This window comes from Rhopalosiphum maidis, chromosome 2 (genome assembly GCF_003676215.2).
Source record: "Rhopalosiphum maidis isolate BTI-1 chromosome 2, ASM367621v3, whole genome shotgun sequence".
Taxonomy (NCBI): domain Eukaryota; kingdom Metazoa; phylum Arthropoda; class Insecta; order Hemiptera; family Aphididae; genus Rhopalosiphum; species Rhopalosiphum maidis.
Genome location: NC_040878.1, coordinates 17,074,591 through 17,099,551, shown reverse-complemented (window position 1 = coordinate 17,099,551; position 24,961 = coordinate 17,074,591). Strand labels below are relative to the sequence as shown.

The window sequence follows — 24,961 nt, the reverse complement described above, 5'->3', positions numbered from 1 at the left end:
ATGTTTTCTTTCAAAAAGTGTGCGCCACATTTTTGAATTTTTTGCTTAGTCGAGATTATATAATCTAAATTATTTTTTTAAACAAAAAAATATTGTTGATATTGTTATCTTTCCCGCCTTTTTAAACAAATTATGTCAAAAACCCAAAATATTACATATATATATAAGCCGGCCCACAACAACAGTCCATAATAATATGCTGATTACCGAAACGCTGCATAAGATGTTATACTTCAGAAATAATTTTTTCAAGTTTGAATAATTTAACTCATACCATGAATTAGTTTTTATGTAAAAATTTGTATTAAACTGTAATTTGTTTGTAAAATACACGTCGTATAATATTAAATTGTAGTTCTCAGAGTCGTTTGTATATATTTGTTGTTTAAACCGTAATTTTGAAATGGAAGTCGATAACCCAGAAGAAAGTACCTTAACCACGGCCGTAGTAGATCCTATGGAAGGATCTTCGACCAGCATAACTGACGGATTAACCACCGTGACTCCTCAAACAACTATTAAAAGTGACTTAAATATGCCATGGTAAGTACATAATACTTACCGACAAACCTAGTATCTATCTGTGCTTGACATAATTTTTATTATTTATATATTATATCTAGGATTGAAAAATATCGTCCAAAATCATTTACTGATATTGTGGGAAATGAAGAAACAGTCTTGAGACTGGAAAAGTTTTCTTTGTGTGGAAATGTACCAAACATAATTATTGCTGTAAGTTTTTAGAACACTTAATATATTTTATTTTCTTATTTTAATGTGTTCCAACTGTAGTGGCAAATCGTATTAATTTTGAAATATGTTTTGTAGGGTCCTCCTGGTGTTGGTAAAACAACAACTATATTGGCTCTGGCTAGAATACTTCTAGGTAGTGCATTTAAAGAAGCTGTATTAGAATTAAACGCGTCCAGTGACCGTGGTATTGAAACAGTACGAAATAAAATCAAAATGTTTGCCCAGCAAAAAGTTACATTGCCTCCTGGTAGACATAAAATAATTATTTTGGACGAGGCCGATAGGTAACTAAATACTTGGTGAAATTATTGTTTATCTATTAAGTACCTTCATTAATATCATAATATTATCCATTTTTAGTATGACTGATGGAGCTCAACAAGCACTTAGGCGTACTATGGAATTATGGAGTAATACAACAAGATTTGCACTAGCTTGTAACAATAGTGACAAAATTATTGAAGCAATTCAATCACGTTGTGCCATGTTGCGATATGGAAAGCTTTCTGATCAAGAAGTTATGGCACAGATTCTTAAAGTCTGCAAACACGAAGAGGTAATGTATTAGGCATTAAGCTTAATATTATTATTTTAATCATAAGTTGGTATATTTATATAGATATCTGCTTACAGGTATCATTCAGTGCTGACGGTTTAGAAGCTGTTGTATTTACTGCTCAAGGTGACATGCGACAAGCGTTGAACAATTTACAATCCACTTGGAATGGTTTTAGACACGTCAATAGTGCAAATGTATTCAAAGTTTGTGATGAGCCACATCCCCTACTTGTTAAAGAAATGTTATTGGAATGTGCTGATCAAAATATCTCTAAGGCGTACAAAGTAAGAAAAACATTATTTAATTGTTACAAAACAAAGATTCTTAATTAATTAGATATTATTTATTTTTTTTACAGATAATGGCCCATTTATCGAAACTAGGTTATGCCCCTGAAGACATTATTACAAACATATTTAGAGTTTCTAAACATTTGGAAATTAAGGAATCTCTGAAATTAAAATTTATACAGGTAAGAAGGTTTATTATACATTGGTCACGTTTTAACTTGTAATAGATAAAACCATTTAGTAATTATTTATATCATTTATTGCGATTGAGTAGTTTAAAGACAACACTGACACTAAAGTTTGTGTTATTCTTCAATTGCTCTATTTAAAATAGTAAATTATCCTTACAATTATGTACAAGAATTTAAATTAATTTAAATGCTATTTAAGTACTGGTTATGTATTATGTTGATAAATTTATTTTTGTCTTCTAATAATTATAAAATATATATTTCAGGAGATTGGAATGGTTCACATAAGGATTGTTGAAGGAATGAACTCACTACTTCAATTATCAGGATTATTAGCTAAGTTGTGCACAGTAGCTGCCATAACAGAAAATTAATAAATTTAAGATTTGTGATAACATGAGTTTTATTATTTTCCTCATATTAATTTTCTAGATTATTCTTTCAGTATAACATTATAATAGACAATGTAATTAAAAATTATTTATTGAATCATTCATAATATTTGAAAGTATGATTTATAAAAATACATTGTGTTTCAAAAACTACTATATATTATGTTGTGTGATATTTTTTTAATTATTATTTCAGTATCAATGTAAATATTAAATTGTTTTTTTAAATTAAATCATTATTTATATACATGAAATGCTAATTTTTAGCATAATAGTATTAAAAGTTTGAAAAGTTGAAAGATATGATGTAAGCACATATCACAATTCAACAGAAGATAACTTTTATAAACACACAATTAACTCTCACAATGTATTAGAATTCAATTCCTTAAAACTCAAAAATGCTAACACATCTTGATATATATATTTTTTCTAGATGCTTTTTAGAGAACAAAAAAAGGTTTATAACTTCTTTATAAGAGATACAATTAGTCTGGAATGCAGCTCATACTACTAACTAAAAATTAGAAAGTTTACAGCAAATTTAAAACTAATTAAATTAGTTAGAATAGTGATCTCAAATATTAATTTATAATTTCTAACAACGTAATTTAATTTTTATGTTACCTAATAATTGATAAACAATAAAACAACTTATTGCATATCACTAAAATTATCTGTAGTTGTCCAAATATATATAATTATGTATATCTGTATTGTCAGAACAGATATATATTTATAATTTTTGAGACTGAACACATACTAAGAACCTTTATTTTTGAGATTTTGAACGGAAACCCAACACAAGGTTCTCCAAATAACTGTAAAAAAAAAACTCCAACGTCAATATAGGAAAAATTTTTTGAGCATATAAAATTTATTTTTTTACAAAATGAGTAAAATAACAATATATTACAATTTAAATATAGGTAATAATATAATATATCTTACTAATTATCCTAGATTGACAAATCATCTCCGTTCAGAATCGTTTTCGTATACAATGATACTGTTGTTGCATTCAAATTTAACACACCCATTATAGACTATATTGACCTACTCCCCATATCTATACTATACAGCAGAGCAACCCACTTATTACCCACCCTTTTTAAATGTATAAATTCAATTTATCTACTAAGGCTAGTAAATTATCTCTAATCTCTATGGTATATTGGTAGGTATCCATGTATAAAAAAAAACAATTGTCTTTTATTATTGTTTATTTAACAGTTCATTTCAAGTTATTCAGTTCCCTTACAGCACAGGGAGTACTTTGAGATAGCATTACGATTGCCGATAGGAGTTCCGGGAGTTTCCTTATGAGCTCTTAATGTCCACGTATTATAATACCCAATTGCAATAAATCAGAAATCCCAGTAGTAATCAACTAAGACTCCTTAAAGATGTCACCAGAAACTTCTTATAGGAATCACCAAAGACTCCAAGTAGAAACAATCAAAGATTCCTAATTGGAATCAAGGACAAGAATATTTAAAATAATTTATTGCTTCCTTTTCTTTCTTGACTTACCTTTCATATTCTCCTCTCTTACGTCTTTAGTGCCTAAGTAACGAGGACATAAAATTTTAATCTCCTTTATACAAGCTGTATAATAATTACCAATACAGATTTTCTATAATGCACTATTATAATTTATAGTACTATTGCATTTTAAATCTATGCTTAAAAATTCAATTATTATTAAAAAAATAAAAAACTAGGACTCATTTCATAATTTTGATAAATACTTCTATTTTAAACTAATTAGTTTTCACCATACAAGCATGTTTAGATTCAGAGTGACATACCAAACATCATGTATTTTTTATGCATCATTATTGGAATTGTATTTGACGTTGTTTTCTCGTACTTGATAATTGAAAGAATATGTCTACAAATCAAATCGCATTATATTTCGTAAAAATACTTTAGAACGATTAGGTATGATACCAAACCAAGACATTTAGCCACCGGACCGTTAGATTTTGAAGTATCTGTCAGTGAACACTGTGACGAGGACGGCTGGCTGGACTAACCTGACGTGTGGACAGAGGTAAGGACACCGATGGAGAAGAGGAGGACGAAGGTGCAGCTAGCGGGGAACTTCCTAAATGGTAAGAAACAGACTAGAGTGCTTGTAAGCCAACAAAATCGGCTAGCAAAGCCGCCAGCACACCGGCCTTAAAGAGGAACTAACTTGCATTGTGATGCATATTATATAAACTATAAGTTACAAGTTAAACTATTTTGTTTAGTTTATAACTAATAATTTTATCGGGAAATTAAAAATAACAGAGCACCAAGGTGAGCGATAGAATTGAGTTGGAAAAATACAAATAGTTGTTCAATATATGATGTTGGGAAATAGTTTGCAGTCAAAGAGCATATAATATATTTACAAAACAAATTATATTTTTAATATGATCTTATTTATATTAATGAATTTAAATATTTGAGACATTAAATTAAAATGAGTATTTCGAATTTAAATCAAAAGCTGTCATCAAATTGTGAATTTGAAAAAAATGGTTGCAAACATGAAACAGAGTTTGGATTATTTAAAATTAGCTACATTAATAAGCACATCATAATGTAGCTTCAATGATTTAACATATAAAGCAAAAATATTAACCATTTATGACACTTCTAAACTTTTCTTTATTATATAAATCAATTATTTAGGATTTGGGATCTGTTCGATAATGGTGGTGAATCAACTCGAAAGACTTTCAAAATTGGTTCTGAAAAAGATTTTCATGTTCATGGAGATAAAGACGTCAAATCTATATATATATACTACGGACATAGTTTTAGAGACAGTATTAATATGTACTAAATGTATAATATAAGATTTGTGACATAAAAAGATCCCAAATTGGTATTAAGTAATGATTTAATTTGTGATCAAAAATAATTATATTGAAGTGCTTTGATGGATTTTTTTCTTACAAATAGAGAATTTATATTATCAATTTTAATATATTCACTATGAACTAATTAAATTTATACTGAAACCACACTTAATTTTATTTAACTATATAATAATAACCTTGTGATTAATATAATAAATTTATTATCTTTGTACTGTTAAAAATTATATACACTCGTTTAATGTGAAAGTTGAACTTAATGATATTCCATTTTATTTAATCACTGTATTGATAGTAACATCAATGTTAACTTGATGTGTAGTTTAACAATATTGAAATATTAAAAACGATACATTTCAGCATTTTATGTTACCTATTTTTAGGAACTTTGGGATTAAATACAAAAACCAAATTTGATTATTACAATAAAATTATAGGTTTTTAATTGTTTGTGTCTCATATAATATATTAATAAACTATAAATCAATTTTTTGTGTTAATATTAACAATTACAATCTTTTTCAATTTAAACAATCCAGATATAAAAATTATTATCAATATTATCATATATGAAGGTATGAAGGTCATTTGTAACCTAAATCACAAATGTATTAAATTTAATATATTATTCAGCCTTTTACATTTTTATAAATTCAATTCTCATTAACTTATTCTTTGTAGTAAGTATTTAATAATTAGAATATCAAACTAAAAATAAAGTTAACTTCAAATTATATGATATGATTAACTTATTACTAATATAGTCATATGTTAATAAATTATATTTTATAAATACGTTTGATTTTTATAATTTATACTTCTGTTCATTAAAAATAAATCCAAATTAATTTTAGAAATACACAATTGTTGTAATACTTTTATAAAAGCTATTATAATAACAAATTAATTAAGAAATATTATAATATAAATTAATGTTAAGAAGATGTATGTATTTGAATTTCTGATGATCTGATGAACAACACAAAATATTAGTTAAAATATACATGAGTAAATTGAAAACCCATAAAGGTAAATAAGACTTCAACTTCAATATGTATAATTTATAGTTGTTAAATAATTAAAAAATATAATACTTTTAAAATCTGAAATATTTCGAAATTGGTATTTGTTTGGTTTACTAAGGGTAGTTTGAAATGATAATTGACGATCATTGTTAGATACGCATATGTTCATCAGTAACAAATGGTCTAACAGCTGTAGTAATTTAGATGAAGGCCATTCTTTAGAAATATTTTTAACATTTTCTGATTTTACTATGTTATTTGTTTGTGTAGAGGGAATTGTTGGGTAATTTGGATCAGACTCAATTTGTTTATACAATTCTTGAACCAACTTTTGATTTCCAGCGTTAAGTTGCATAGTAGTTGCTGTAACCACAGTGATAACAGTTGACATGGCGATCATATGTTTCATTTTTTGGCGTACAATTTTCCTTCGGTACAACTAATAAGCAATAACATAACAAATAAATAAAAGCATTTGAATTAAATTAAAAATATCTTAACTAACTTTTCTTATTTTTTGTACAACTGATGAGATTAATAGGAACATTTTCAATAGTACACAGTTGGATTTCTTGATATCACCATATAGTTGATTAACTATTTCTTTATGTCTATTTGTAAATTCTTCATCACTTATAAAAAATTCCCAATTCTACAAAAATATTTTTTGCTTATAATATTGAGCTTTATGACTTAAATTGTAATTGCTAATTAAATAATATTTTTTATATAAGTATAAAATAACATTAAAATAAATATTTGATATATTACTAAAATATTCACTTATAATTAAAAAGAATAATACTGGTAAAATTATCATCAATTTGGAATTTTTTATAATTTAAGTCTTACCATAGCTGATAAATAATCTTTTTCCATTTGATTGATAGTTTTTAGACTAATACCATAAGCGATAGCCCATTCACTATTTATTGCAGAATCTAGTTCACCATCATCATGAAGATATTTACTCGCAACTAACTATAAATAACATTTAAGTTATGCAGTTTAATTAATAACTTTATATTCAACAATAATTATTTAATGATTATTATTTTATTTACCAAAGATATCAGAAATAATTCAGATGAGTTAATAGATTTCAAATAGTTAGGATTTGATACTTTAAGTCGTTCAAAATACATTATAGCCAATACAAATGAACATGTATACACATATGGTGATTCATCTTCACCATCAGTGTAATAATCAAAATCTTCAAATTTTGATATCAATTTCCCTGTTTTAAGTTCCTGAGCTAATTCTGTAAATAAACAAGGTAAAATTAAAATGTGTAATTTACTACATTGTTCTTTGATATAGAAATAAATAGAATCTCTTACAAGGATAGGTAAGAAACATAAATGCTTTGGTTGAATACATCCAATCTTATTCAATGCATTGGTATATTAATTAATGTTCAGACAATTAAAAAGAAATTATGAATTTATTATACTTTAATTTATAATTTTGTTACTGTATATTTTATTTTACTATTAGTTAATATCATAAATTTATTTAAAAAAATAAAATACATACATAATCAGAATTCAGAATATATTTATGTAAGATTTCAATTATTACATATTATGTTGTAAAATTAGGTACACTAACATGTCAACACGAAAGTACAAAACTTAACACAAAATATGAGTAGATAGCCAACATATATAAACAGGACCAGCGTTAAGGGGTGCAAAGCGAGGCATTTGTCTAAGGCCTCGCACTTTTAAGTATACCTATGTCATATAGGCTATAGGTGACTATGGTTATTGGTTAAATAAGTTTTGACCGGGGTCTCGCAAAATATAGCGGCCGTCCCTGCATGTAGGGCATACATTAACTCAATGGTTGAATTATCCAATATGATCAAATAAGTTATCTCATACCAGATAATGGCAGTCGTCCTAAAGTGGAGTTAAGCGGGAGTCTGTTGAAACTGTCACCACAAAGTGCTGAAGTAAACTTTGACAGAAACAAATCATGGTCCTGTTCGTTGTCCAATTTCTGAAATGTTAAAGAAAATATATGACGTAAGACACTGTTGCAATAATATAATTTATCGGAGTGATGAGCACTTGCCTTAGCGTTTGGAAGTTTCATTCTATTACGAGTTTTCAAACAGTACTTCGATGATGTCATGGTCTCGTTATATGTTCCGAAAACCGCTTGATGATAAATAATAAAACACCACTATATTATAATTGACTATTGAATTTAACTATAATTGCATACTTCGACGTTGACGAGCAAAGTAGGTCGTGTTGAACGAAGATTAGGATCAACGATAGAGAAAAAAACCCCGAAATAATATAATTATCATAAAACTGTATGCCTAAACGTAAACAATTTGTTGCTGAGATATTCTTTTTCGAGCCCACCAAAAAGTTTTTTTTTATCACCAATATAATAGTAGAATGATAATCACGTAGAACGTAGCCATACACAATAATTGTGTGCACAAGTCATACATTATGTTATTCATAATTCGTAGCGGCATCTAGTTGACTATATAAACAACGTTAAAATCAAAAACGTTGACCCTCATAATATAAATATATTTTTTCACAAATATAATATGCAAAATATATTATTGATAAATTTATCAATTATACTATAAGTTTTTATTGTAAATAACATTGTCAGATTGTTAGTATCTTAGATCATATACACATATATGATCTAAGGTTAGTATATTAGTATACAACCATAGGTGTGCGCACAGGGGCAGCAAGGTATGCTCTTGCTGCCCCTGGACGGTTTGAATATATATGTAAGTGCCGAACTGGTCCAAGCTGTCCGCCACACAGACAACGCTCAATGCAAAATAAGTTGGTTATCCAAAAAATGTATTGCTACCAAACTAATCTTTTTGGTGTTACAACTTTAAATTTAAACTTAAAAATATTAACTTAATACTAATAATACTAATGTATGGGCCTGTAAAAATATTTGCTGCCCTCGACTTGAAACTCTGCACACGCCAATGTATACAACCCTTAGATACTGTAGGTTCTAAGATATAACCTATATACTTCTGATTAACCATATAACGACAACTTTTTTAAGTCTGTTATTGTCCACCAATTGTATAATAATTTTTTGATAAAATATATCTTGCATATTAGATACAGTATTCAGTATCTATAGTAACTTGAATCTTGTTCATCGACATTATCAATTATAAATTAATAATTAATAATTAGTTATAATTGTAATACAAAGAAATGTAATTATTTTATGTTTAAAATAATTTAACAATAATATACCATAAACAATAAAAAATGTTTAATGGAAGATTTTGCTTGTAAAAATGTATTTATAAAGTTCATTAAATAACATATTTTCTAAGCAATATTTTATGAATAAAGCTGTAAAACTATCACACAAAATTCACCAATGTCAAATGAACATTGTGTATAAACATGTTTTCATATTAAAATATCTAAGTATATTTTAACATTAATTCTTTATTTAATATAGAAAACACGACAAAAGATTCATAACACTATGTTCATTTTATATAACTGATCGAACAATTTTGATGTTGATTAGTGAATTTCTAATATTTAGGTGCTGGACTTACTGGAGGGTCTGAGCTGGTAGAATAAAACTAAAACAAATAAAACAGTAGAATTAGTTATTGGTTTAATAATATATTAAATATGAAAATAAAACACTCTAACAGTAGGATTAAAATATTGCTGCACATAATTTAAAGGTACATCAACAATACCACCAAGGAAATATAATTATACTACCACCGCTGCAGTATGTGAGAAGGATCAATAATAAATAAATGGTATATTTAAAAACTGTATTACTAATTAAAAACTAAAAGTGTAGACAAAACTAATAACTATTGATGTTTACTTTTTAGTTTCTTAGTAATTTTAATGTAATTTATAAAACTATTTTATTATTTATTTGCACAAAATATTCTGTATATCATTGAAATAAAAATTTCAACATCAAAATGTTAATTTTTGGATAGTATAATTTTATAGCAAAACAGGTGATAACAGAAAAAATGTCATTTAGAAATATATTAAAACCCAAAGGTAACTAAAAATGTTTAATTCATTTATCTCAACTTTAATACATTAAGTAAATATTAAATTATTAAGTAGAATAACTTAAAATTGTCTACTACATGCAAATTTGCTATGTTGTACGTTTGTTAAGATGTTGGTATAACATTCTCTTAAAACAATTCTTCTAATTTATTGTAGGTACTTTAAAAAAAAAAATCTCATTTTCAATTAATTAAATTATTAATTGTTTGTTTGATAATTTAATTTAAAAACAGCTTGTAAGATTAAAAACTATTTCATAAACTACATACAATCAAATTAAGTAATTTCTAAAATGAAATCAATCAAAAAGTTTGTACATTTTGTAAATAACATTATGTTTACAAAATATTAACATACTTTGTAAGTTTTTTGTTTATATTCTTCCCAAGGCTCTTGATTTTTCTTTGGGTGCCATGTCACTTCAGGGCTTTTCATTGCCAGTCGAGTCAAGTAAAAACCAGCACCCGCCATACCAATACCCAGACAAAAAAATAATGGGATTAACTATAAAAAAACAAAAGTAAAATAAAGTGTTTAGTAATAAACTTTGTATTTGACCTTTGTAATAAACTACACAAAACATTGAAGTATTAGAAATAAATATTACATTGAACTTACTAAATTAAATTAAGTACTTACGGACTTATGTTTTTTCAAGCTCTCTATAGTCATTCCTGGCATAACCATTTTGAATTTCTTTGGTACCTTAAACTTATAAAATTAAAAGTTAACTACAAGTGGAGACACTTAAATGTGATTCACTGAAAATGATAGAAATAAATTTTATGTATGGCCTATCGCCTATACAGCCTTGGCGTTGGATAGAAAATCAAGAAGTGCCTATTTTTTTTATAGTAGTGTTAGATAACAGATGACATGACAGTGTAGCCAACTGCACCACTCGAATCGTGGAAAAATACCACGGAAAATGATCAAAAAAATACCCATACTAAAATTAGTAACTTAACTACTTAACTGTTGCTAAATATCAAATTCACCTAGTTAGGAACAAGTCCACGGCCAATACTGTAAAAACTACCTAAAGAAAAATTTTCAAATTATAATATAATATAATAATAACTCCATTTTATCCTCCGTAAAAAATTTAAAATTGAATTTATATCGTGTTTTCCCTTTTGTTTTAATTTTATAATTTTTAACAATATATAAATTAAATTAAGTTTTCCTTACGGTAAAAATCTATTTTGTAAAAGTGCTGAGTTCGAGTTCGACTTAAAATTTGTCCAAGTTTGGTTCGTTTTAGTTTAGTAAAAAATATGAAAGTTCGGTTCGGGTCCAAAATATTTTAAAATTTAGGGGGGTTCAAACCCATCACTAATAAAAATGCGTGGCAGTGGTGTAGTGCCACGGTGGCACTCTAAACATGAACTTTTGAATTTGCGTAGGTGTTTTACAGTTCAGGTGTGTGCTGATTTTTTAAGGGCTTTTAATGGTATTATTTTATGTCTATAGTACTATGAACATTATTATAATATTAATATACTATTATAAATTAAATTAAATTTTATCTTTATCTTTTTTCTTTACCCTTCGATCCCAACTAAAAATATAGGATAGGTTCACCTCTCTTTTATACAATCTATATATTTTTGTGTCATTGTAAATTCTGTCAAACCATATCTTTTTCTGACTTCCTCTCTTTCTCTCTTTCCATCTACATTAATTTTTATAGTCACTTGTCACTCGACACTCGTATCAGTAATCACTACTCCCCTCCTCGTAAAATTACTGAAGTAGTGAAGTGCACAAGGGATCCGAATCATATTATACCTATACCTATTCTTCTTTGTTTTGTCTACAGCTGGTGCCACACTGCTACTACATGTCTACGTCTACTACAATATCCCTAATAGACTTAATGAATTAATTTCTTCCTATATTCTCCTTATAGGTTCTCAGTCCAGCAAGAGAACATGCCGTGGTCTGATAAAAATCATTTATTTTACATAATACACTCTCGTGAACTGATCGCGTAGGGATGCGCAAAATCGGCGTTTTCTTGTTTGACAGCTAAATATAGTTACTTGAGTTACTTCACATATCCGATATCGCGATATCTATCTTACATTCTTCCCATTCTCATCTCTGATACACAATACATACACTAGTTATATACTTATACGGGGTGATTCTTTTATTATGAACCACTCATTATTTCAAAAAGTATTCATGTTTTTAAAAATATTATATTTTTAAACAGTTTTTATCTTAAGTTTTTTTACTTTTTTGAATGACAACATAGAGTTTTAATTTCATATTCCAAAGCATATTTCCAAGGTTTTTCGGTTTTTTTTTATCAGTAATTCAAAAAAATAAAAAATTTCAATTGTCTATAAATAACTTAAAAAAGTCAAAATATTTTGAAAATTTAATCATAAATAGATATCGCTAATATAAACGTTTGGTGAACATTTAAAAGATTTACAATGATTCATTTTTGAGTTACAGCAAAATAAAAAAAATCGATTTTGTCAAAAACTAATTATGCGTGAAAATTCCCGTATTTTCGTTTCTTTTTTTGGATTTTTCCTGACGCTACGGGAATATTTTTGCTTTTGACCTCCCCCCCACCAAATTACCAACTATATTCATTTTCTTTTTCAAAGGAGGACTAAAGTTAAAAACCAAAGCATTATTTCTTCTCCAAAACGTGATGTCAGGCAAAAAAAAAAAATACATCATCGCAAGATCAATAAATTCCTCACTCTGTTCAAAATTTAAAATAGGTACGATACTTTATTTTCCTCCGAAAAATACAGCGATTATACAATTGATACTATCACTAATTCACTAAAGAATTAAATTAAGGAATGAGAATGGCTCTTTTAAAATAACTTTGAACGCAATTAACAGTTGCATTTGTTCTATCCATTTATTTTTTTTAACAATTCTTGGCATTGTTATTGAATAAACTACTTTTAATTTTTCTTGGCAGCTCTATAAATTGATTTACTTGTAAATTGTAATTGTAATAGGTATAGGTGTTAATTTATACAGAGCAATTCTTTTACCAAAAAAAACTAATTATTTCAAAATCTATTAACGTATTTGAAAATATTTTTCTTATATAATTTCCAGTTAAAATAAACAACATTTAAAGAAAAAAAAATATTAAAAGATTTTTAAATGATGAGTGTTCAACAAAAGAATCATTCAAATCATTCAATATATGTACTGTATATACGACATACACATAGATATAATAAATTTAAATTTCAAAAAAAAAAAAAATTAATAAAATAAGGAAAATGAATAAAAATAAAATGTATTAATATGGATTACTGATATGAAAAACAAGTTATTGGTTTAGTTGTTTTTATTTTTCTTCTTTCACAACTTTGACTATTATTAACCACATTAAATTAAGCAAAGATTGAATTTGATAAATTTTAAGGTAATCATGGTTGCAAAATAATTATTTTAATTATAATATTGAATTAGCATGAAAAATTAAGATTTTTCATATTATATTTTTTTTTTCCAATTAAAAAAAATAACACTGGGAGTTTTTAATTTTTACCTCTTTAAAGTACAAACTAGATCCAAATTACTATCTAAAATCATCCTCTTAATTATGGAATATTATTTTTTAATATTTCAACTTAGCTGACAAGTAATTTTAAAAAGAAGTATTGTTTCATATCAGAAATCTTCAGTTGGAGTTCTTTTAGTTTTTTAACTTTTCTAATTTTTAGACAGATCTTAGAGGTGCACATTTAAAAATGTCTAAATATTCATCTTTATACTGGGCACAATAAGTAAATGTAAAGCACAACACATTTTAAAATAAACAGCATTTTTAGAGTGAATATTTAATAGATTTTAAGAACACAACTTTTATTCTAAATATTTATATTTAGAAAATAATTTGAGTACACAATTACTTCCAAAAATGTTTTATAGCATCAATGATAATATTTTATTTCAGTACATTATCATACAAATTAATTATGTTCAAATTAAGTTAAATTTAAAAATATAAATAAATTAGTAAGCAATTTTTAACAGGTAAATTTATTTTTAAATAATGCAATAAAATAAAATAAGTATCTGTTTTTTTTTATATATATATAAATAGATCATAAATTGATACATGTCTGTAAGACTAACATGACATATCTTATATATAATATTACTTATTATTTAATAAGGTAATTACTTCATCAAAATACTAGAAGACCTAGAAAAAACTGAAGAAACTGAGCCTGAACTGTAGTTAATAGATTTGTCCATTTCATCTGTCTGGTTACTCTTTAACTCTTGAAGTGTGTTAGAAAGCTTGGACCAATCATCATGTCTTGGTTGAGTCATTTGCTACATTTAAAAAACGAATTATTACAATCATTCTATTAATGAAAAAATATTCATTATATAAGTTTCCAAAATTAACTAAACAAAGGTAAATTTTCTTATTTTTCATGTATATGAAGTTAACCCACCACTAAGACAATAATTTAATAATCATAAATCATAGTGCTTTCTTATATTATTTTTAGTATAATATATTTGTTTGGTATAATTCATGTTTGAATTATTAAATTGCTAGTCTTTTCTTTATTTAAACTCTGTATACATTCTTCAACTTCAAGTTTATTTTTTTTTCACTATTTAATCGCATTACACATTATTATATTATAATTTAAAATTGTAATTTCTACAACCTCTTATATTGCTTTATTCTTATATTAAAAACCTAAACTATAAATACAGATTTAAATTGAAACCCCGCTATAATATTTCATACATATTTAATAAATAATTTTAATACAAACCTCTCCAACTTGAAATACAGAAATTTTGCCATACTCATCTCCAACACTTAAATGAGTTCCATTCTGTGACCACATAAGACTCTTTAATAATGGTGAGTTATCAAGAACTGTACTAGCTGTTGGTGATTCTGTATTATTGTTAAGGTTCCATAAATCTAAGCGACCAGTAACATCAATTGCAGCAAATACAGCTGGGTGTACAGGAGACCAAGCAACACTGCTTACATAATCATTGTTGTTTTCAAATGAGTGAATTGGTTTAGATTCCTTTATTAATATTTAAAAAATTATTTAAACATAAAAATATAGAAATTCAAACAAAATAATACTGAACCTTAATATTCCATAGTTTAATTGTCCAATCTATTGAACTCGTTAAGAATAAGTGACTAAAATCAGTGTTTCCAACAGCACAGTGAGTATCAATAGCTGTTATTGGTGCAATATGACTCTCATAACTCTCTACTACACCAGCTTTTTTTGTATGTCTACAAGCTAAAACAAACATAAAATTCCAAGATTAGGTTTTATAAAAATTAAATGGTTAATGGAACCAACCAGAATATGCTGCTCCTTCTTGGCTACCAAACACAAATTTGTTAACATCATCGTGCAAAAAGGCAAAAGCAGACACAGACACAGATTTAGATTGCTTGGCAGTTAAATCAAGGCGTTCAACTGGTTGAGTTAACATGTCTAAACTCCAGCAGCACAATCGCCCATCAGTTGAAATACTAATGAGATTATGTGCATTTTGTGTACCCACAACTTGAATGCAGTACACAGGATGCTAAAATAAAGATTGTAACAAAAATAATGTAAGAATAAATCAGCGCACTATTAGTTCTCTATCTCTACCCATGCTCAACATAGTAACTTGGCAGTAATTAGAACCAATCTTTTAAAGTTCAATTTTATATTAGAGTAAATTGATCTATTGTGAAATTTAAGATTATCAGTGTTATATGTTGACTATTTACAAAATGTCAATATTTCTGTAATATGTTAGAATTAGAAATTATAATATTTTACATACTCATAATTTGCATAGTTGAAATAAGATTTTTAAAAAAAGATCAACGAACAAAGACTAATAATGTTCTCAACTTTTTAAGAATAAATAAATTAAAGTTCACAATATAAGATTGGATTAGTAAATTTGAGCATGGGTTAGAAAAAGAAAACGAATATGATGCTGACACTATCTAAATAAATATTTTTAAATAGTATAGATTTATTTAAAATAAATTTAAACATACGGTATGAGCAGTATTTGATAATGGTGTCCTCTGAATAGGAGTTTTCTTCTGTGCTCGATTATCCCACAAAACTATTTGTCCAGAATAAGTGCTTCCTAGAATTAAATTTGGATGAAACCTAAATAAAAAAAAAAAATGTTATTATTAGTACAAATACAAATGTTTCAAAAACAATATTTTACCGAGCAAATGTAGCTGAAAGTACTCTTGACTGGCAATGAAATACATATTCAGGAGAATTCTTTTTAAATTTAGTATTCCATACAAGAACTACACCATCAGGTTCATGCGGTGCATCAGAAATATTATATGATGCTACAGTAAGTTCAGGGAATTGTTGAGACCAATCTAAAGATGTAACTAAACGGTTTTTAGACCAATGTTCATCGTAAAACACACGTGACAATGATAATCGAGTACTACTTTTGTCTTCACTAAAATATAAAATATAAACAATTTATTTATAAAGTTTTATAATTTTTTTATTAGTTTGTACTAACTTTATATCATTGTCATCTAAAGCACCAGTATAATCTGTATAAATATCTACATTTTCAGATAAAGCTCGTTCCATCACACGCCCTGCACGATCCATAAATTGTTGAAAATCTTCAGAATGAACAATCATCATTTTTTCTGCATCACTTAATTCTCTAACTAAATAATAATCAAAATAATTTAATTCATATAAGCATACAAAGTATAATCTAACAAATTATTAGTTATTTTACCTTTTTTAGGTTCTTCTTTAACAATTAATTCTCTTTCCAGTGAAGTGACAGCTGGTGCAACTTCCTTCACCTGAGGAAGTCCTTGAGATAGAATACCTGGTGGCAGCTTGCTTTGGAAAGTGGACAAATTTGTAAGACTGATATCTTCATCTTCCGCTTGACCAGAGCCATCATCATACGTAAGAACTGTCTGTTAATTACTTAGGAATAGCTAGCAATAGATGCTTACAGTACACATATTTAATATGCATCCAATAATTTATATTTGGTTAAATTGTGTTAAAAATGTATTTCTGCCAATGTTTAAAATTAAGTAAAATAATATTTGTTAAAAAAAAAAAAACAAAAAAAAAAATTAAGCAAATATTAAAAATATTGGGTTATTTTTTATACTATGAAAGGAGGCTTTGAATAAGCATTTTGGTAATGTATATTTAATAAGATTCAGACATTTAAATTAAATTAATAGATTAGGTACCCAAAAATTGAAATTAAATTTTTAAATTAAAATAAATATGTAAAATGTACGACATAAAAGTAAATAAAATAAAAGCTTTTGATAATAATGATAATAAATAATTCAAAACCCAGTTTACTTTTGGAATAGAGTTTAAAAAAATATTAAGTTTTCTGAATCATATCAGGTGATACACAAACATCATGTGCATTTGTCTATCGAATATATTATAATACATAACATTCAAATTAACGCAACCTCCATCAACAAAATAAATTAATTTCCAAATTTAAATCATATAGAATAAAGTACAATCTATAAACTAAAAAATTACATTTTTTATGTACCTAATTAAATTACAAATTCAAAAAATGCTTTAAAGCATTTGCTGATGTACCTACCTGTAAATTCGTCTTCCCATTCCAAGCCAGGATTTAAGTTGTATTCGTCTTGAAAAAAGAACAAAAACAAGCAAAACGACATAAACACCACCGTGAAGTAGTTAATTGCAAGAGGCATCAATTTTGCATTTTTTATATAAATATAACTTAAAATAAATGTATTTCAATAAAAGATAAAAGCAGGGAAATACATATATCATGGGAAATAAAACATTAATAAATATCTTTAGTTATAATACTATATAAAAAATATATTAAATCCCAGTAAAATGTTTCCCTGCTTAACTTTTTATATTAACCCTACATACTAATACTATTGTATATAAATTAATAATAATATATTATGTATATCAGTATATTTAAACAAAATAATGAATATATTTAAAATGTTTATACATAATATAAATAATGCATTATTCAAATTATCTTCTATCAGTTGTATTAATATAACTAATACAATACTAAGAAAACAAAATAATAAACCAACGTTTTAGAAAATTAAGGAATTTAATTTAAACTAGTATAATTTAATAAATAATTACTATTTTAGAAAACCAAAAGCATCTACATACTATTTACAAATACTTATAAATTACAATCAAGTGCAGTGAAATGTAAAATACATAAAAATAAACATTTAAAAATTAAAACAATAAAAGTGCTGTTCTTTACAAATAACTAATAAGTGATATGTTATTATAATAAAGAAAAATAAATTATAAAAAATAAGTACTACCAAGTACTACCATTCAGTAAAAGGTAAGAAATTAAGGTTTTAATGGTACATTTTGGTTAATATGACTACTTGATTATACAGTAGACTATCAATAGCTACAACAATTTGATTATCGTGACTACAACAAGTGAACACTATATTTAATAAAAAATAATTCAACTAATTTAAAAATTTAAACTAAAATTTTCTAAATAAGATTGTATCATAATATAGAATATTATATCAATAATAATTAATATATATGGTAAAAATACAACACAAAAACAAAACGTTTAATATTTAAATGTATTATAGAAGTATAGAAACTTAAAATTAACATAAGATTGAAAATGTTTTGCGCTTTAATTCTATTAAAATAATTATTATGAATTTGACAAATTAAATAACTATTAGGTAAGATTTTGGTAAAACATTTTTGGGTAGTCGCAATAACCTAATTGATTTTACCGTAAAATCGTAGATAGTCACAATAATTGCAAAGTACTGATTTAATAGATTATTACATCAGTTGTTTTTCAAAAAGTTTTAGTTTTTAAATTTCAAAAAATATTTTAATTTAAATTATAATTTTAAATACTTATATATTTGTTTAATTCTGTTTATAATTTAATTATTATTCAGTAGTAAATATTAAAATGTATATAAACTTGTAATACTTAATAATTTTATACTTTGAGCAAATACTTAATGTATTGGTTTTACTATTAATATTTTAGTATACAATTAAAACTGATTTTTACCAAAAATTTAAAAAAAAAAAATGTTTTCGGACTTGAAACCAAAAAACTTTAACTTTTGTAAATATTTCTTTTTTTGAATAAATATTTAAATAAAGAACTGCAATAAGCTAACAAAAGTAAGGTTTTTTAATTGTAATTAAATTAAATTTTAGTTATAAAATATGTTTAATTAATGTATAAATAAAGAAGAAATGTATCTACTGTACTACTGTAGTATTATAAAAATACTTAGTTTTGAAAAATTATTTTTAACATATAATTAAAAGGACGTTATAACCACAAGTATTGTTTTTGTCTTACAAATGCATAACATAAACAATTGTAATTTCTGATTAATCCATTTAACTTTATTATTTTTAATATTAAAGTGAATTGACTTATTATCAAATTTTAAAGTAAAAACATTACATGGTGAATCTTGTAAATTTTTTTAATATTTTAATTTTAAGACAAGCTATAAGTGTTTTAAAATATATCAATAATTTAACAATTTGAAATACTCATAACTCACTTTAAAATAAAAATATAAGAAAAATCTGTGAAATCACATAATTTCATTAGATAGTTTTCTTACTTTTAAATTTGAAAATGGGTAAATTCACTCAAATATTAAACACAACAAAGTTAAATAAATTATTCAGAAAGTGCAATTTGCTTTTGAAAGATAGATATGGGTATAGAGTCTTTTTAAATAGTAATAGACCAATAATTAAATTTACTGTTCAGTAATTATACTACAAAATATACAGCTTATACCACATACCAAGCAGTTTTTAATAGATAAAAAATTAAGTCTAATATCAAATTGTATACTCTATTAGTCTATTGCAAAAAAAAAAATGTATAAACAATGAAACTCATTAAAACATATATTTTAATTGCAGAGTATCATATTTTAAGTGTCTAAGAAGCAAAATAAAAAAATAGATCAGTGCAAGTAAAAGTAATAAAAATAATAGAAACTAGTGCATTAGTGCAATAGTAATAAAAATGAAGTAATAAATTGATCATTGTTAGTAGATAGTTATTTTAATATTAATAATAGTTTTAAATTTAACATCAAATTAAAATCCATGAATAACCAAATAGATTAAATGAAAATATTATCAAATTATATGGACCACCTATATTGGATGGTTGCGTTAATTAATTATTAATATACGAAGAAAGTTATATTGTCCCACTATTATTATTATAATTATTGTTAGATGTAATTTAATATTATTTAAAGTATACTTCCATAAATTAATATTACTTTGTATAACAAATATATAATTTTATCCAATTGAATTGTTATTATTATAATTATTTTGAAATTTAATATATTTTGCCGACAAAATTATTAATGTAGTCAATTTTATTACATCAATGAACTACAGAAATTTAACTACAACATTTTAAAACATATACCATGCATAATATCTATTTTTGAAATTTATATTTCTATAGGGTCTAATTGTTAACATTATTCCTATATTCATATTAAATAATAGCTTACCGTAATATCCAAATGCTTGAGCTGTTGATGAGAATGATCCATGATTTGCAATATGGTCCCCATCAAATGAAAAAAAATATATAATACATAAATATAAGTATACAATTAAATAAATACAACATCCAAGTGATATACAAAAAAACTATCAGTACATTTTAATGGATAATGTTACCATTTAAATATGCATGATAAATAGATACTTTTAATTTGATTATTATATTCATGTTAAACAATAAAATTAAATGTAAGGTTATTAAACATATTAATAATATTTTTATCCAGGTATACCACCTGGATTAAACATAAAAGTGGTTTTAAAATGTCAATTATAAGACTAGGCTATTACTGGAAATTTGTGAATCTAACCTTTTCTAGGCCTCCACCAATCTTCAAAATAACCTTTAAGAGGGGAAGAAGTGCAGGATCCTTTAATTTATTTTACCAGAAACCAGTGCAGCATAACAATAATAAATACAACAAGTGACTATTTTTGTATATAAAGTATAAATCGTTAAGTAACATTACTTAAAGAAAATTAAATCTAAATCATCATGCATACATTTCTTACTTAGTTCCACGTTTATATTTAATTTAGAATTTAAAAATCAAATTTATATAAAGCATACCGTCTCTTTCGTTTGATGAATGTGTAGTCTGAACAGCTTTAGTATAGCATTCTATCTCTTTAGGTGGTATATTTGTAGAAGAAAGAGAAACAATTGATAGTTCGCGAACTTTCTTTGTAGGCTTTGGACTAAAAATTAAAATATCATCAAGATTAGTTAATAATAATGAAATAAAATTATAAAGCCATAAAATATTAATGAAAATATAGTTTTCACTAAATTATAAATTGCTGGTGCTATATAATTGCATATTTTTGACCTTTTACCTCAAACATGCAACATTATTATGCACTAATTGAGAAGAATAAATTCTCAATCAAAGGATTGGTGGTACTGACGACAAAAGTATATTTTTAGATTTATTAAAGATAATTAATAGTATTAATCCATATTAGAGAAATACTTTTAGAAAACAATATTATTCATTGATTGTGTTCATTTTATTCAATTTGTTACACTTTTATTTGTGCAAAAAGTATATAGAAAAAAGTATTATATGAATTAGTAACAATTTTTGAAAATATAACTAGTAAAAAAAAATTATTTTATTTTAAGTAGTTATAGCCTTGAAAAATTAACAAGTACTGCAATTGCATATGATGTTGACAAGGAGGAGGGAGGGGTTGTAAGTTACTGGTGTCACGTAGAAACTTATATAAAATGGGGCAACAATACAGTCAATTTTAAAATATGCTTACTAGGTACTGCTATTTTATATATTTTCAGGTTGTATAAATAAATTTGTTAAAAAAATACTTTTTGTTTTTATTATTATTTTAAAATCATCCAGTTCACTCCACCACCCTGTATATAAATAGTAATAATTAATTTTTGTAGACTAAAATGATTTACTAATTTATTTAAATATTTAATCAGTAGGGTACCAAGTTATTCTAAGATATTATTATTAAAATTAATTTAAATACATGTTTTGTGTATAATGGCTGAGAAAAGTAAAACAATTTAAAAAAAAAAAAAGGTTGGGTGGGTGGATATACTTTTAATAACTGCATGTGATTTAAAAATGTCCTCTATGCACTACTGTTTGTTATTTATCAAATACTACTCAACAATAATTATTAATTAAAATGGTTTTATATTATATGTTTAATGTATATAAATAACTGAATAATTATTTCAGATAGTAAGTTTTTTTATTCTTTTAAATTTAAATTTAATAGGACACCACACTTGCATTAGAACAGTACTAGTAAACATTTTTCTTTTCAATATTAACTTATCAATATAAATAAATTAAAAGGCAAAATGTTTGCTTTTGTTGCAACAGCAATTAACTTTATCATGGGACAAAACGTATAAGTTTAAATATTATTAACATAAATATTTTGTTTTAATCAATTTTACCCAGTTGCAGGAGTTTGAGGTAGTGATCCTTTTGCACTAGAATCAGGAGTTGACATTGAATTATACAATAATTCACTTTTATTAGGTGAAGTGGTCAAACTTGACAATACATCTAAATCAATTAAGAAATAAATAATTTTTTGATAACAAATTATATATTTTAAGCAACATATACCTGAAACTGGTGCAACTCCAAGGGATGATAACATTTCATCAATTTCTTTACCTTGATCTTTCTCAACACTAATACCACGTGAAACTGCTTCATCTCCCTATTTAATATAATGATTAACAGGAATACAAATTTTACCCATTTAAAATATTAAAGCTACCATCAAAAATTTAAAAACACAAAATTGCAATACACTTTTACTTATTATTATTATTATAATTAATTTTAAAAAAAAGTTATTATCGAATTAACCACATAAAATTACAATGTATTAGTGAAATTTAAAATTTAAAATTTAAAGATAAAATTAAACTTGTACTATTTTTTTTTTTAATTTGTGTATAACTTAAGTTTTAACAGTACAAGACAATGTATAAGGCGATATATAAGGTAAATATTATATGTTGTTAAAATTTTACATACATCTTTTTTTTCTTTTTCTTTACGAAGTCTTTCTTTTTGTTCTCTAATGGCTTGTAGTTTAGCTTTCTTTTTCTCTAATTCTGCTTTGCGGTCTGACATATTGAATCTAAAAAACAATTGAAGATATGTATATTAAATGTTAATCATAATAATCACAATATTTTGAAGGAATCAAATTGTTGATGCAATGTATTTACTGTTTTCTTACCTTTATGTAGAACAATTATAAACTACAATTCATTTGTCAATAAAAAAATATATAAAAACGAGTTATAACTAATAACAAAATAATTAAATCACTTGATATTATGTTATTTATAAGTAAATTTAAAAAATTGTTACTTAAATACTACGTAAAACATTAGAAATGGAACTATTAACAATTGTATAAATTTAACCATTAACAAACAATCTAAAAAGTGAAAATCTTAACTTTCAACCCATGTTCCATATTCTTAACAAATTTAACAAATCCAAAATCATAAATTACAATAAGTTTTACTAATTGTATTGTTATCGCCCTGTATGTTAACCAATCAAAATGAATAAACAAAAATACTATCATAAACAATTCTTATTGGTTCCCTAATAAAATTTATCAACAATAATGCCTCCAATTTTTAAAATTTGAATGATTTTGTCTATTTTTTTAACAAGATAAAATTTAAATGATTTAGTCGATAAATAAAATATCAAAATGATCAACAATTTTAAAATATTATGCAACACAAAAATAAAATGTTATATAACTATATGACAAAGGTTTTATCGGGATGACTATATAGTATATATGATCGTGGTTATAAATTCAATGATTTTTAGTAAAGTAAATTATATTATATAAATATAATAGATTAAATATTATTGATAATTTATAATTAAATATACAGTGAAAACTCTTTATAACGAATCTGAAGGGATCAAGTGATTTCTATCGTTAAAGAAAGTTTTCGTAATTGAGAGGGTTTTAAAAAAACAAAATTTTTGTTAGAAATTACGTTGATAATAAAATGAATATTTTCGATATTGATAATAATGGTATTATTACGTTATTAAAAGTAGATAATGAAAGAATGTAATCGTTCTTGGAAATTTCGGCATTTTTATAATTTATAATACTTAACAGGTAAATTGTGTTATGAAACATAAATATTGTTTGACTATACGTTATAGAGAATGAATTTACTAATGGGTTATAAAGCAAACTAATCATTATTATATAATGTTTATGTTATATAGAGTTTTTCGTTTTAAAAAGTTTCGTTATAAAGAGTTTTCACTGTATTATGAACGTTGTAAAAATAAAAATTTGTCGAAACAATTAATTTAATAAATAAAAAATTGATATATAATATAATATCTATATATCAGAGCGGTCTAACCTTTTGTAATTGGCAAATGGCAGGCCAATTAACACTTTCATATAAAACCCCCAGGGGCCACTAAAAAATAAAAATAAATGGTACTAATGGTAGGTATTATTATTTATATTTTATTTTATTGCAAACATATTATATAATGCACAAATTACTACATTACAAATTAATATTAATATATATAATTATGATGATTTGGTTACTTATATTTAGAATTTAGAT

At 25.0% G+C, this 24,961-nt stretch overlaps 4 protein-coding genes across 9 annotated transcripts; 1 reads left to right on the top strand and 3 right to left on the bottom strand.

The window, feature by feature from the left end:
* Nucleotides 1-154: 154 nt before the first annotated feature.
* Nucleotides 155-2,191, top strand: LOC113552701 (replication factor C subunit 2-like). Its single transcript, XM_026955548.1, has 7 exons — nucleotides 155-543; nucleotides 624-735; nucleotides 832-1,040; nucleotides 1,117-1,312; nucleotides 1,390-1,599; nucleotides 1,674-1,787; nucleotides 2,063-2,191. Exons 1-7 carry the CDS (start codon nucleotides 404-406, stop codon nucleotides 2,168-2,170), a joined length of 1,089 nt encoding a protein of 362 aa, XP_026811349.1. The 5' UTR covers nucleotides 155-403; the 3' UTR covers nucleotides 2,171-2,191.
* A 3,797-nt stretch (nucleotides 2,192-5,988) lies between these two features.
* Nucleotides 5,989-8,472, bottom strand: LOC113553933 (protein CNPPD1-like). The gene is made up of 6 exons (XM_026957528.1): nucleotides 8,169-8,472; nucleotides 7,976-8,093; nucleotides 7,151-7,350; nucleotides 6,939-7,067; nucleotides 6,592-6,738; nucleotides 5,989-6,525 (listed from the first exon to the last, which is right to left on the bottom strand). The coding sequence occupies exons 1-6, from the start codon at nucleotides 8,226-8,228 to the stop codon at nucleotides 6,109-6,111; spliced, it is 1,071 nt and encodes a 356-aa protein (XP_026813329.1). The 5' UTR covers nucleotides 8,229-8,472; the 3' UTR covers nucleotides 5,989-6,108.
* A 1,064-nt stretch (nucleotides 8,473-9,536) lies between these two features.
* Nucleotides 9,537-10,995, bottom strand: LOC113553556 (cytochrome c oxidase subunit NDUFA4-like). The gene is made up of 3 exons (XM_026956932.1): nucleotides 10,802-10,995; nucleotides 10,520-10,666; nucleotides 9,537-9,699 (listed from the first exon to the last, which is right to left on the bottom strand). Exons 1-3 carry the CDS (start codon nucleotides 10,847-10,849, stop codon nucleotides 9,649-9,651), a joined length of 246 nt encoding a protein of 81 aa, XP_026812733.1. The 5' UTR covers nucleotides 10,850-10,995; the 3' UTR covers nucleotides 9,537-9,648.
* A 3,257-nt stretch (nucleotides 10,996-14,252) lies between these two features.
* On the bottom strand, nucleotides 14,253-23,853 carry LOC113551576 (cytoplasmic dynein 1 intermediate chain-like). Of its 6 annotated transcripts, none has more exons than XM_026953883.1 (16): nucleotides 23,572-23,853; nucleotides 23,364-23,469; nucleotides 22,944-23,040; nucleotides 22,769-22,880; nucleotides 21,404-21,531; nucleotides 21,144-21,203; nucleotides 20,778-20,840; nucleotides 17,804-17,851; nucleotides 16,946-17,131; nucleotides 16,715-16,871; nucleotides 16,397-16,648; nucleotides 16,215-16,332; nucleotides 15,514-15,745; nucleotides 15,290-15,450; nucleotides 14,956-15,222; nucleotides 14,253-14,497 (listed from the first exon to the last, which is right to left on the bottom strand). In XM_026953883.1, the coding sequence occupies exons 2-16, from the start codon at nucleotides 23,460-23,462 to the stop codon at nucleotides 14,339-14,341; spliced, it is 2,139 nt and encodes a 712-aa protein (XP_026809684.1). In that variant the 5' UTR covers nucleotides 23,463-23,469; nucleotides 23,572-23,853; the 3' UTR covers nucleotides 14,253-14,338. The 6 variants fall into 6 exon arrangements, with proteins under 6 accessions (XP_026809684.1, XP_026809685.1, XP_026809686.1 ...); XM_026953884.1 differs by having other exon boundaries at nucleotides 16,946-17,101; XM_026953885.1 differs by lacking the exon at nucleotides 17,804-17,851.
* Between the last annotated feature and the right edge of the window lie 1,108 nt (nucleotides 23,854-24,961).